This window comes from Nilaparvata lugens, chromosome 10 (assembly GCF_014356525.2).
Source record: "Nilaparvata lugens isolate BPH chromosome 10, ASM1435652v1, whole genome shotgun sequence".
NCBI classification, from domain to species: Eukaryota; Metazoa; Arthropoda; class Insecta; order Hemiptera; family Delphacidae; genus Nilaparvata; species Nilaparvata lugens.
This window is the reverse complement of record NC_052513.1, coordinates 43962542-43976684: the sequence shown is the minus strand read 5'-3', so window position 1 is coordinate 43976684 and position 14143 is coordinate 43962542. Positions and strand designations below refer to the sequence as shown.

Below are 14143 nucleotides of genomic sequence, written 5' to 3'. Positions count from 1 at the left end.
ATAAACATGGGCTTGAAATAGTTCATGAAACTTGAAAACTGTTTCATTAAGAGAATGTATGGGACTGTTTTAACACTTCCACAGCTATACAAAATCCTTATTTAAATATATTATCTATTTTCCTCAAAAATATGTAGTAGGATGAATAAAGTCATTAATGTATTGTTAGCCCATAATTCTAATTCATTTTTTTGAAAACAATGGTGTAATAATTGTATAACTTCTACCTCACACTTATATATAGTATGATCATATAGACCATGACCTTTAAAATAAGCAAAATGTATTTTATGTTTTCCATTTTTTTATTTCAGTTTTCATTGGTGAATTTAGCAAGTAATCTTAGTGGACGTTCATTTGCAAGCGGCGCAACCCAACATTCCACAACTAGTACAAACAGACCTTGGTCCAGGGTGTCTCGACATAGGTAATTTACATGCAATTATGTTTTTCTAAATTGGTTATAAGTTGGTTGTCTATTAATGGTTGGTAACCACTATTAATTGAAATATAAGAAGAGTACATTGTTATAAGTTCAAATTTATTTATTCATCAAAAGGCATATTTACAATAACTAGTAGTTCTGTGAACTTTAGACCTCACGCAGTATTCTCATCCATAAGTACCTGATTGAAACTATAGACCTTATGGAAGTATACAGCTAAACTAAACTATATACAGCAATAGACTGGCTTCTCCACACATCTGTGTAATCACTTGTCAGCTGATTTATGATGAATAATTCTATAGTCTGATTTTACTCTAATATTGGCGTACGAAGGAGGCTCCTTTTTCCTTTTATATTATCCTTGGAATGCAAAAACCTTGTATATACGTCGACGCGCAATTAAAAAAGGAACATTCCTGTCAAATTTCATGAAAATCTATCATTGCGTTTCGCCGGAAATGCGCAACATAGAAACATTTAAACATTTAAACATTAAGAGATATGCCAAACCGTCGACTTGAATCTTAGACCTCACTTCGTTCGGTCAATTATAATAGCGTGACAAAAAATATAATGCATACACCGGGTGTTTCAAAAAGAATGACCGAATTTTAAACAGTTATATCTATTTATAAATACGTGGGCGAATCAAATATAAACGGTAATTTTCAAAATTAGATTTATTGAATAATATTATACAGAAACTATACCTTCAACATTTTTCAATGTAGTCTCCTGCATTATCTACACACTTCTGCCACCGATTTGGAAGCTTGAATATTCCCTGTTCATAAAAAGATTGAGGGCGGGTTGTTAACCAATCGCGCACGTGCTTTTGACATCTTCATTGTTTTCAAATCGTTTTCCTCCAAGTGATTCTTTCAGGGGCGCAAACAAAAAATAGTCACAAGGGGACAGTTATGGACTGAAGGAGGGTGTTCGGAGTTTCCCAGCCCATTATTTCCCTTGTCAACAATGCGGTGTGAGTCTCCCAGCAATCTCCAACATGACCGGTTTTTGATTTCCGGTCAACAACCTCGAAACCCAGCGAGCACTAATTTTTCTGGAGCCAAGGTAGTCTGTGATTGCATAGCTGATACCAATTTCCGACGAGATGATTTCTTGAACAGTTAACCGGCGATCACCTTCAATAAGCTGTCACAGTTCCCCTTACTCCTGTTGAGCAAAACAACAATCGCCCACAGCCATATCACGTCCAAACGAGTTTGGTACAGTCAACAGCTAAATTACCGTTTATATTTGATTTGCCCTCGTAAAAATCAAACCTCAAATTTTGACATTCAATAACATTTTCATGTGTGCACCGAATTTGATGTTTTTTTTTTAGTTGTGAGTTGTGTTTGTTATGTTCAGGACCAGGTTTATGGCCTATCAAATTTATAATCCGACTTCAGGACTCTTTCCCTCGGTCCTTCAAAGTTTACATGTAATCCTTATGGGAGAAGATTTGTGATCTGGCCACACACAGAAATAAAAATCAGCTGTTATAATCATTGCGTCATTCAACAGCCGTCGGTAGATAGTAGACAAGAGTGCTGCTCCATAACCGCCCATGTATTTCATTCTAAACGCCCCGACTAAAAACAAAAAGACTGTTCTGTGTGTAACCATCCAGCAGTGCGGCCTCATGTTAAAGGTATTGTTTTGTTTCGAATAATTGTGTTGTCTTCGGTGTTTAGAATTAATTGATTTTTATTAAATAATTTATTTTGCTTTTGGAAAATTATCTATATAAATAAAATGCCGCATCGTGCATCATCAGGTGTGCATCCAGCTAAGATTTTGTCATGAGATGCATTAACTATTTGGCGGTACGAAGTTCGCCGGGCCAGCTAGTTTATTTTTAAAAATGGTGCACACAAACCAATTTTACATCAAATTACTCACAGAAGTATCAAGATAATGATGATGTATTATAAATGTTGTATGTGCCCTCCTTTTGATGGCACAAGGATGAACGCCATTTCCTCAACACCAACTTGCCTCAACGTTGGATACGGCGCACAGGACCGCAAGACTTGGCTATGCATTCCTGGCCTCCACGGTCCCCCGACAAAACACCGTGTGATTTTTTTCTGTAGGAATACGTTAAAGATCGTGTTTATGTTCCTCCCTTAACACTTGATATTGAAGAGCTAAAACCCAGGATAACTGATGCAGTAGATACAGTCCGAGAAGACATCTTGCGAACATTCTGGGGTGAATTTGGCAACCGTCTAGATGTCGTCCGAGCCTCAAAACGAGGGCACATAGAGCACTTTTAATACATCATCATAAACTTGATACTTCTGTGAGTAATTTGATGTAAAATTGGTTTGTGTACACCATATTTTTGAATAAATATAAATGTTTAAAATTGGGTCATTCTTTTTGAAACATAGTATATTGCCTGCGTTAATGACTTGTCCGTGTGCAAGGAGGAGCTAGTCATAAGGGGAGTAAGACATAGGAGTTAGGAGTTAGGTTAGTTTACTTCAATTGCATAATTTTGATGTAGTCTACTGTAGTGTAACGTATTAATATTGGAAAACATGACATATTCTATTAAAATATTCATTTTTTATAATTTGATTCAATTTCGTCATTGTTCAGGTTTCTCTTAATTTTATGTTGAACAATTACAGTAATTAACTAATTGAACTCAACCAATTCTTTGAAAAAAATCAAGGAGACATAAGTTAGTCATAGTACTGTTTTCTTTATTAGCATTATTTTGATGTAGCCTTACTGTAGTGAAACGTTTTTATTCAAGAAAACGTTTTTAATTCAAGAAAGCGTTTTCTAATTCAATAAAACGTTTTTATTCAAGCCGACATCTACTGCCATATCGCCCCATCGTGACATCAGCATTATATAATATATGATTATAAGTTCTTAATTATATAATTTTAGTTCTTTAATAATCTACTTCCATCTGAAATGGACACAAACTGCTATGGAAAACAACGTAAACAAACTCTAAAGAAAAGTTTTTTATACGATGCTGACGTCAAGATGGGGCGATATGGCAGTAGATGTTTTGTTACAGTAACAAAGTTTTGTTACTTATAATTGGTTCAATTGTTCAGGTTCCGCTTAATTTTATGTAGAACCATAATTAAGGGAACAGATACGGACCTGCATGATGAACATGCATGTTCTACCGTGGCCAGCATTATGTTGAATTTTCCAAAAATATGATGAGTGTCAATATTGTACCTAAGCTGATAACTAAAAACTGTTCTAAAAGGAAAAATATCAACCGCAACTAAGTAAAACATGTCAGTGTTGTGAATAACATTTTAATTTCAATTTCAACTTATATTGCTTGATTCAATTTTTATCAATTATTCAATGAACATGGTAGGTACTGTAATTAATTTTTCCCAATTAGGTGGAGACAATCTATGTTGGTTATCATTTTAATTGATTATTGATATGAAATAAAAAAAATATTTTTACAGTTACGTTGAAAAGTGGCCATTGCTGCACTGATTACAGAACGCAAAGAATCACTTTTCCGCTCTAGTGCGGGAAAAATTTTTCTGCACTCCAGATTTGCAACATGACAACGCAAAATACTTAGTAGGTTATATGGAGCAACAGTGCAGCAAAATCAAAATGAAGTTGGTAACAGTGACTGGGCTGCTATAGTGAGCAGAGGTGCAACCAAGCACAACGCGCTAATTATTATTCATTATATATTATAACCAAGGACAACGAGGACTTTAGGATTTAGGATTAAGGTTTTTATCAATAATAAAATTACACAGAAAAACATTTGATGCATTTCAGGCAATTTTACCCATAATTACCCACTTTTCATATTCAATGGTAACTGTAGGAAAAACTTAATGTGAAATACGTGCGCAAAGTTCCTCTGCTGCACTCAAGAAACCATTCCGCCCTCGCTACGGCTCGGGCGTAAACGTTTCTTTCGGTGCAGCAAATTGTCACTTTGCGCACTAGTTGCACAAATAACTAATTCAAATTAACACTATGAACAGAAATGTTGTGGAATTTCTCCATATTATTTATTAAGGTGAAATAAAAACAACTATATTGTCAGTTCCACATAATTTAGTTCCACTAAGTGCATTGAAACTTAAGTTTGGCTCAAATAAATTATGTGGAACTTACAATATCGTTTTTATTTCACCTAAATCTTTATTAGGTGGAGCTAGGACTTATTCAATGAACTATGAATGTATCTTTATTGATTTTTTTCAATTATAGATGGAGACAATCAACATTGGATAATCCACTCGAAGCATCAAAGACCGCTTGGCCGGTATCACACGTTGAGGCCTTATTTCTTCCCGAATTCAAAATCAAGGAGAAAAATACATTCAACTTTGAAGTGAGTACAAGTAAAATTATTTTTAAGGTAATTGTTAAAAGACGATCTGGCAACAGAGCAAAGCGAGAAAGAGATAGCGCTATTCGCTTTGTTGAATGATAGCAATACCATTGCTAAAAAAGTAAATTCGTATGGCTTTTGTTGGTGGGGAGTCCCTTGCGGGAAGGTCCCACCGCCTGAATATATAATTTAAGCCGTCAATGGGCCTTACGACTGTCATACTTCAGCCGGGACCGACAGTTTAACGTGCCCATCCGATAACACGGGAGTGATCTGGTTTAAAAAAAACTTTTGAATATCAATTCAATGCATCCTGTATAAAAATTTGAATAAAAATCTTGCATCCATGTAGAAATCAATCTGAAAAACAAACCGATACCATTGCTAATCAAACACAAACATTATAACATGGTAAAATAATTATTAAATTATTAGAAAAATTAATAATATTTAATATTTATTTGCCTATATTAAAGAATTATTTTATTTTAAATAAAAGCTATATTGTCAGTTTCACATAATTTATATGGCTACAAATTAAACGAAAATCAAATGCTGTAAACAACCCCGAATACTTCTACTTACTGCAAATATTGACAACAGGGTAAATAGCTGTTGTGAGGTACACGTTATAACGGCAGTGTTTGATTAGCCATGGTATTGCTATCTTTGTCTATCATTCAACAAAGCGGATAGCGCTATCTCATTCTCGCTTTGCTCTGTTGCCAGATCGTCTTTTAACAATGTAGAATTAATAATTTATTAAAATATTTCATCTTAATTATGAAAATGCATTGTGAAATTATTGAAAAATATGATTTCTTAATAAAATATAATTGATAATTTTAAACGAGAATGAACAGTTAGGCTCAACTCACACTCACGCGACTCAGGTCGAGAAGAGACTCGACTCTAGTCGAGAGCATGTGTTTTCAAATGGTGACACTCAGACCAGTCGATTCTAGTCTCCGCGACTGTCACCATTTGAAAACACATGCTCTCGACTAGAGTCGAGTCTCTTCTCGCGTAAGTGTGAGTTGAGCCTTTATTATTATAATCATGACAGATCCTATAGTAAGCTAAAATACTGCCATTATAACGTGAAACTCACTATAGATCTGAGACTAACTAACAAGACTGACAATGGTAAGTTTTAGGGTAACCGTCCACTGGAACCGTATTCAACCGATCTGTTCAACCGTTGGATCGGACGAATCTGCCGAATATGATCGTCCATTGGAACCGTTCAAGTCAGTCTAGTTGCCAATTATTGAATTAACTACTATCATAGCCACCAAAATTTTTCATAAACAATGATATTATATTGATATTTTGAAAATTGAATAAACATATATCCACTAAATTAATTATTCATTATCAAGCAATCTTTGTTCACAGATTCCTTTGAACATCACAACGATGATGTCTTTTGTCTCGCATATCCCACAATGGAACATGCTCTTGAACCAAACTTATCAACTTTTCATTGTCCATAGTTACAACTTTATAAGTGAAAGTAAATTCATATGGCTTTTGTTGGTGGGGAGTCCCTTGCGGGATGGTCCCACCGCCTGAATATATAATTTAAGCCGTCAATGGGCCTTACGACTGTCATACTTCAGCCGGGACCGAAAGTTTAACGTGCCCATCCGATAACACGGGTTACAACTTTATAAAACAGATCAACTTCAAAAACAAAACCAAAACAAGACTGTGAAACAATTTTAGGTTAGGAACACTTTGTTGTCTCAGCTCGACTAGTTAGTTCGGCCGGATAGAACCAGAAAATCCCATTCAATTCGGATTGAAAAATTGATCGGCCGGAGACGGCCGTACCTGTTGCAATGGATGAGCATCTATTCCTTTCTTTGTTGGGGGATCGTTCGGTCGCGTTCGGTAGTTTTCGGCCGATGCTAGTTCGGCCGAAAACGGTTCTAGTGGACGACCCACCTTATTCAAATTTGATCTCCATCTAAGACATTTTGCGTTTGCATTCACATGTGATGTAACTGACTATTAAATTTCTGTCTTTTTTCAGCTTGTTGGAACCATTGCCAAAGGCGCTTTTGGAAGAGTGTTCAAAGTTTTGAAGGTTGATAATGATGAAGTTTACGCTATGAAAGTCCTATCCAAAGCTAGGGTAAGTAGATGAACCAAAGATAAAATGTAACAGGGCTTTGCCTGTTGTTCTATCCCGATCATATTCATATATGATTTGTAATTATATCAACGAATAAATAAATAAATAAACATGAGAAGATACCACATGGCATAGGGCTTTTATGTTTCAAAATTTCACTGTTAAGTCAGGCAGATAGTTCCCGTAGCTCTTTTTTGTGAAGCTATGTGACGCTGGTAGTCTCTTAAACTCTGCAGTTCATACACTCATCCGGCCAAGACAGTAATAATCGACAACAATCAACTTGAAATAACAGTGAAATTTGGGCCATAAAGCCCTGTACCATGGGATACCTCCTTATACTATCTTTTCTCTATGATATAAACATACTCATTTAATAATAATGAGGGTGATGCCCAGTGGTGGCGCTTGACCTGAACAGTTGGGTGGGCCAGTGGTGGGAATTGTTGGGGGTGCTTTATAAAGCATATTCAACTTTTCTATATTACAAGTTGTTACGCAGGTAGTCTATAAACTAAACTTCAGTTCACGTTTAAAGTAAACTAAACTAAACTTTATTATTCTAATTGGAGGCAAGAAGATGAGTTTGATGTTTTTCGATTGAGTGAATTCGATTAGCTACCTCGTTGCCATTGTTAGTTAGCAAGACCACCCTCGCAGCCCATTCTTCTAAAAAACTAAACTAAACTTTATTATTCTATAAACTAAATTGAAACAACATAATATGCAACTCACCAAAAGACTTGTCAAAGTAGACCTTACTTACTTCACTTTACTTACTTTAGTTGGCTCTACAGTCCTGGGTGGACCTTGGCCTCCTCAACCCAATGCCTCCAATCGTCTCTTCTCTGGGATCTTTGCCGCCAGTTGTTGGATAATCGTTTCTTGTTTCTATTTCCAGTTTCATTTCCTTTAATCCAGTCCGAAATCCGAGGCATTGTTTGAGTTTTCTGAACAAGTTTCTTTTTACGGTGAAGAGCAGTTAACACTTCGATCAAAGGGTCACACCAGGGTCATTTGTTTGGAGTCGCCATCTCCTAGGCACCTGCTTTCACCACAGCTTTCAGAGCGTCACCTACCCTGGATTTAATTCAGGTTAACTCCCTAGGCTCTTCCGCCCTCTCCGCCGTTGGGATTTCTCCTCATCCGCCTTCGAGACCGTTGGCCGGTTTTCACCCGTGACCCTGGGCAGGGGCCCTTACAGGGTGCTACCATCCAGAGCCAGATGGACCCCGGATTTTTAACGAGGTGTATCTCCTCCCGCTCCTCCTTCCCTATCGCTTGCAAGATAAGGCCCCGGGCTTGCGACTGGCATGGCGGAGTTTCAAAGTAGACCTAACCTCATTTAAATCAAGATCACCACAAACTGATAGAGCACTTCACAATAAACTCACGCCTTTAAATTCACAACCGCAATCACTACAGTTGGATTATTGCTAAGCAGCCTATGCAAATATTATCACAAAACTAGTTGAATGTATTAACTTATTAACTCTTTATAAAATAATAAAAAAACCAGTTGCCAATACGGATGCAATTCACATATTTTCACATGATGGCTGGCATGTAAACAAAGCTATACTAGCGCTCAGCAGTCTGAGCGAGAAAAGTGTGAATCAACGTGCAATGGGCCAGCTCATCATATACTGGCCCACTTGCTCAGTATATCAATGCATTGCTCCTAGCCAGTCTAGCGCCGCCGGCTTGCGTTGTTTTGCCAATACGTTCTTATGAGAGCTAGAAGGGCCTGAATTCTGGGGCCCTTCAATGTGCTATGTGGCCATCGTTGAACTCGTACGTATTCTGCGATGGCCACGGATGCTTTTGCATGGTATTTCAACGAGAATTTTTACCAGTTGAAAGTTCAAAATTAATTTATATTGTATTTTATTCAATAATAATTAGCCACATAACCTAAAACATTTTAAAAAGTATTTTATGTTTCATTTGGGTGGGCCCGGCCCACTTGGCCCTTATGGAAGCGCCGCCACTGGTGATGCCCAGATAAACTCTTAGGTTTGTGCGTGGGAAGAATGATGATGAGAGATGACGACTACTTTTTAGGTAGTCGGGACTGACGGCTTATCGTCTCCTCCGAAAGACGGGGTGGACGTATTTATGTGATTGTACTGTGGTTAAAAACTTTTGGCCCCGGTCGAGATTCGAACTCGAGCTCTCTTGATTATCAGACCGGCGAGTTATCACTTACGCCAACGAGCCACCCAAGTAATATGCTTCATCACCTATTCATTCCATGATATAAGTGATGCATTTTGCTTTCAAAAGTGATAATGATTCTAGAGAAAATCATTTATACTGATTATCACCTTAGAGAAACAATAGCGTAAGTAGATATCCCATGGTATAGGACGTTTATGTCGCAACTTTTTCTGTTATCTCAAGCCGATAGTCCACATAGTTCCTTCCCGTGAAGCTGTGTGACGCTCGTAGTCTATCATTCTGTGCCGTTTATACACTCTTACCCGGTCAAAACAGTAAAAATCGACAATAATCGACTTGAGATAACAGTAAAAGTTGCGACATGAACGTCCTATACCATGGGATATCTACTTACGCTATTGTTTCTCTATGGTATCACCTTCACAAACTACTCAGGAAGTGAAAATTATTGATGACCGTATTTCTAAATGATTTGTAAGACGGTCTTAGCGAAGCCGCTTCGGTGAGTCTTTCTTTGAAGCTTATACTACATTCGGCCACCAGTGAGTCGACTGAGAGCAAGCTCAGACACTAGTGAGACACCAGGATTGGTGGCCCGAGTTAGACACCAGCATTAGTGACACGAGTCAGACACAAGCCGGCCGCCAAAATATGGTGTCTCGGCTGGCGACCCTAGTGTGATGTGCGCAATAGCAACTAATGCCCCGCGACTCGCTCGGACACTTGCCGACCCACTGGTGGCCGAATGTAATACAAGCCTAAATATTGTTTAGTAGAACAAATATTGTTAACCCTATTGTGGGTAGAAGTAAAAGTAGGAGCTCTTATTGCCTCATTTTCACCACAACACTTTCAACGTTTATAAAGTGTGAAAGTAAATAAATTTATCTATCTATTCATCATTGCAACACAAGTTACTTTTTGACCGAGCGAAGTGAGGTCTAAGATTCAAGTCGACGGTTTGGCATTTCTCTTAATGTGACCGAGCGAAGTGAGGTCTAAGATTCTAGTCGACGGTTTGGCATTTCTCTTAATGTTTAAATGTTTATATGTTGAAATGTTTAAATGTTTATATGTTGCGCATTTACGGCGAAACGCGGTAATAGATTTTCATGAAATTTGACAGGTATGTTCCTTTTTTAATTGCGCGTTGGATGAGAATACTGCGTGAGGTCTACTGTTCACAGAACTACTAGTAGAATTGATTTCATTATAAACGTTGACAATAATTCTGAAATTCTACAGTAGTAATTGTTTAATTATAAATTAATCCTTTTTGTTCACAGATAATATCTGAAAATGCGATACAACAAGTGAAAGATGAAGTACGGATACAATCCATGTGCGGGCATAATCCTTTCATCGTCAACTGTCCTTATTTCTGGCAAACCAGGAAGAAATTATTTATAGGTTTGTGTTATTTTTAATTCCTTCAATCATCCTTTTATGAACCAACTGTTTTTAATGTTCAACTGATTTATTCTATGCACTATTAATAATTTATCAGGTCACTTCCAACCTACCATAATGAAGACACTAGGTTTTTGTCAAAAATATCACTTAATGTTCATCTTCAGTGTGATAAATTCAAAACTTTGAAATTGTAGGTTAGGAGGTTCCTAACACTTTTGAATTTCTCACACTGAAGATGACACCATTGGTGTTGTATAATGTTTGTAAATTTTACAATAAATAAGTGATATTTTTGACAACAACCCAGTGTGTTCATTATGGATAGATATCACAACATCTCATGAGCAAAAGTATCTGAAATTTAAATTTCCTCCTACTTAAAGAAGCGATCATTTCTTAGCAATTATTTTCCACCAACGGCTGTCACATTGAACCAAAATAACTCCCCACACTTTGAACTTGAAGTATTTTGTAACAAAATTACACCTTTCTCAATTCTGTAAGTAATTGCAATCAATAGTTATGTGCTATCAAAGTTGTAAAGTCCTTTTATAATCACTCTGTATAATGATGAATCTGGAATTCGACAAACATCATTGACATAATTATATCCACAGGGTCTGTATAATAAGTAACCGGACTGACCTCAGGAAAATTTTTATTGGCAAAATACGTACAATTTTTCATTATATATCTTCAAAGTAGTCCCTATTGGAATCGATAACACGCTGATACCGGATTTTCCAATCCCTGAACGCTCCCTGGAAGTCGGCAACCTCTATGCTGTCTAGAGCCCTCGTCGTAGCACGTTGAACGTTTTCCAGAGTCCCGAACCGCGTCCCCTTAAGTTGTCTCTGATCTTGGGGTACAACAAGAAGTCCGGTGGTGCCATATCCGGGCTGTAAGGAGGATGTGGCATCGTTACTCTCGACTGTTTCGCCAACTACTCGGTGACGAGCAGGCAGGTGTGCGACGGAGCATTGTCGTGATGGAGGATCCACGAATCGGCAATCCCCGGACGGATTTGATGAACCCGGCGGTTAGTCGATGGAGCACCTCCGGCAGTACTGGCCGTTTACACTTTGGCCGTTTCACAGTTTAGAGTTTGTGGCACAAACTCTTTGTGAACGGCCAGTACTACGGCACCACCGGACTTCTTTTTGTACCCCAAGATCAAGAGACAACTCAAGGGGACGCGGTTCGGGACTCTGGAAAACGTTCAACGTGCTACGACGAGGGCTCTAGACAGCATAGAGGTTGCCGACTTCCAGGGAGCGTTCAGGTATTGGAAAATCCGGTATCAGCGTGTTATCGACTTCAAAGGGGACTACTTTGAAGATATCTAATGGAAAATTGTACGTATTTTGCCAATAAAAAATTTTCTGAAGTCTGTCCGGTTACTTATTATACAGACCCTGTATGTTCCTGGTACATGATTTTTGAACAACAACTTTGTGAAGTGAACAAAACACTAAGACTAAACCTATTTCGGACTATGTGTAACCTTATATAAATTTGGGAGAGGAATAGCACAAGCTTACCTTATTTTTCCTCTCCCTATCATTTTAATGATATACTTATTGTATGAATCAATAAAGAATAAAGTGTAATACATATTTTTTAAATATAAAAACGTCATTGATAAACTTTTCTCTTTGTTTCAGTTAGTAATTTTGTTAGCGGCGGAGAACTTTTGTCTCTATGTCAAGTGTACGGCTCGTTACCAGAACAACTTGTTGCTATTTATGTTGCCGAAATAGCATTAGCTTTAGGTGAGTTTCCCAAATTTAGTCTCCAGAACGTAATATCACCTCATAAGTATGAATTCAAGCATTAGCTTTGAATGAAGTTTAGAAAACGTCATAAGTCTAAAGCTAAGAATTAGTTTTAGATGAGTCTCACAAATCTAGTCTTGAAAAAGTATAATTACTCATCAGAGACAGTCATCACTCTATGAGAGAGAACAATAGGACTTGAATTGGAAATATAATTGTATATAATATATTACTTTTATGATATTACTTTAGGTACACTACTCCTTATTATATTTAATTTCTACTTTTAATGTATTTATACAGGGAATGGTATATTAATCTGACGATTTTGTAGTAATTGTTGTGTTGACGATAATAACGATAAGGAATATAATAATGTGATGTAACTTCATAAATCGGCGGTGTTTCAACAAATAATGTTGATTCTCTAAGAAGGATATAAAATATCCTTCCCATTAACACACTTGTAATGTTGGGATAAATATTTCTTTGTCTGAATGAAAACAGTAATTTATTGTTCTAATTCTGATGTAACTGTCAGAATATTTTCTGACAAGATCGTTTAATGATCAAGTCACGGAAATCACGTTAAACTATTAGAGACAATTGTATAATTTGTCAACACATCCGAGTTTAAAAGCATTATGAGTATTCCAAATTGAAATAAATTCGAATTATTCAGTGGTTTATATGAATTCGAATTGAACAAAATTAAAGTATTGCTTGTTGGATAGGTTAAGCTGCGTTTACATCAAAGTTATTAACAAAATGTTTATTTCTTTCGTCCTTATAGATTCTATCAGATTGAACGGTGCTTCACAAACTCATATATTCATCATGTGTATGATAAGTTAGGTTCATCTAATAGAATCTATAAAGATTAAGTTATTAAGATTTGTTAATAACTTTGGTATAAACGCAGCTTAACAGTAATTTTTTATAGTTTCAAATAAGCTTTTTTTGAAAATTATTTCTCTTGTCTAGTCTCGTACTTACTTTGTTCTCGTTGGTCATTTTTTATCGTTTTAACTAAGCTTTTCAGCTTTTTCTTGAACTTTATTTTTCCTGCAAAACTCATTGAAAGCAAACTGTGAAATTGGAAATCCCTCATCCAAACATAATAATAGAACATGTTTGCATAAAGTTTTACACTTACTAACCAAACTTCATTTTTTACAGATTTTTTACACAATTCGGGCGTTATTTATCGCGATTTGAAGCTGGAAAATGTCCTTCTAGACGAAGAAGGACATACTCAACTCATTGACTTTGGTCTGGCCAAATGGTTACCCTACAATAAGAGGACTTCAACAATATGTGGAACTCTTCAATATATGGGTGAGAAGATGATAATTACTTTGAAATAAATTTACAAACAAACTCTTCTCTCCATTCGAATTTATAATAATATTATATCAATTATATTATATCAATTATATTATATCTCGTTTTCATCCATATTGCTTCCCAGCTACAAAGAGCATGATTGACCATAAACATCGTCCAATCGACTTGGAACCATTGGGCCTGGTTGCACAAAATCCGGTTTAATTTTAATCGTGATTAAATTCTTCGAGGACCAATCGGAGAAACCGTCTTATCAAAAAGGCCTTCTCTGATTGGTTTTCGTGAAATTAATCACGTTTAAAATTTAACCGCTTTTGTGCAACCGGGCCGTGATCTCCCAAATTTCAACCATTTCATTTATAACACAGTGCAAGATAAATAAGACTGATTCTTTCTTCAATTCTACTTGGATAGTTCCAGTCCGAATTCACAATTATTAAGATTAAGGAGATCAGATACGATGCAATATAAACAATTGA

The 14143-nt window shown here is 36.6% G+C and overlaps 1 protein-coding gene across 1 annotated transcript in view; it reads left to right on the top strand.

Annotated features, from left to right (window-relative positions):
- The window catches only part of LOC120353388 (serine/threonine-protein kinase S6KL-like), a 167920-nt gene that overhangs the window by 2248 nt on the left and 151529 nt on the right, over positions 1-14143 (top strand). The window contains exons 2-7 of the mRNA XM_039436941.1: positions 315-427; positions 4685-4808; positions 6847-6948; positions 10416-10539; positions 12207-12314; positions 13497-13655. Of these exons, the coding sequence (XP_039292875.1) occupies positions 315-427; positions 4685-4808; positions 6847-6948; positions 10416-10539; positions 12207-12314; positions 13497-13655 (730 nt within the window). The remainder of the gene's footprint in view (positions 1-314; positions 428-4684; positions 4809-6846; positions 6949-10415; positions 10540-12206; positions 12315-13496; positions 13656-14143) is intronic.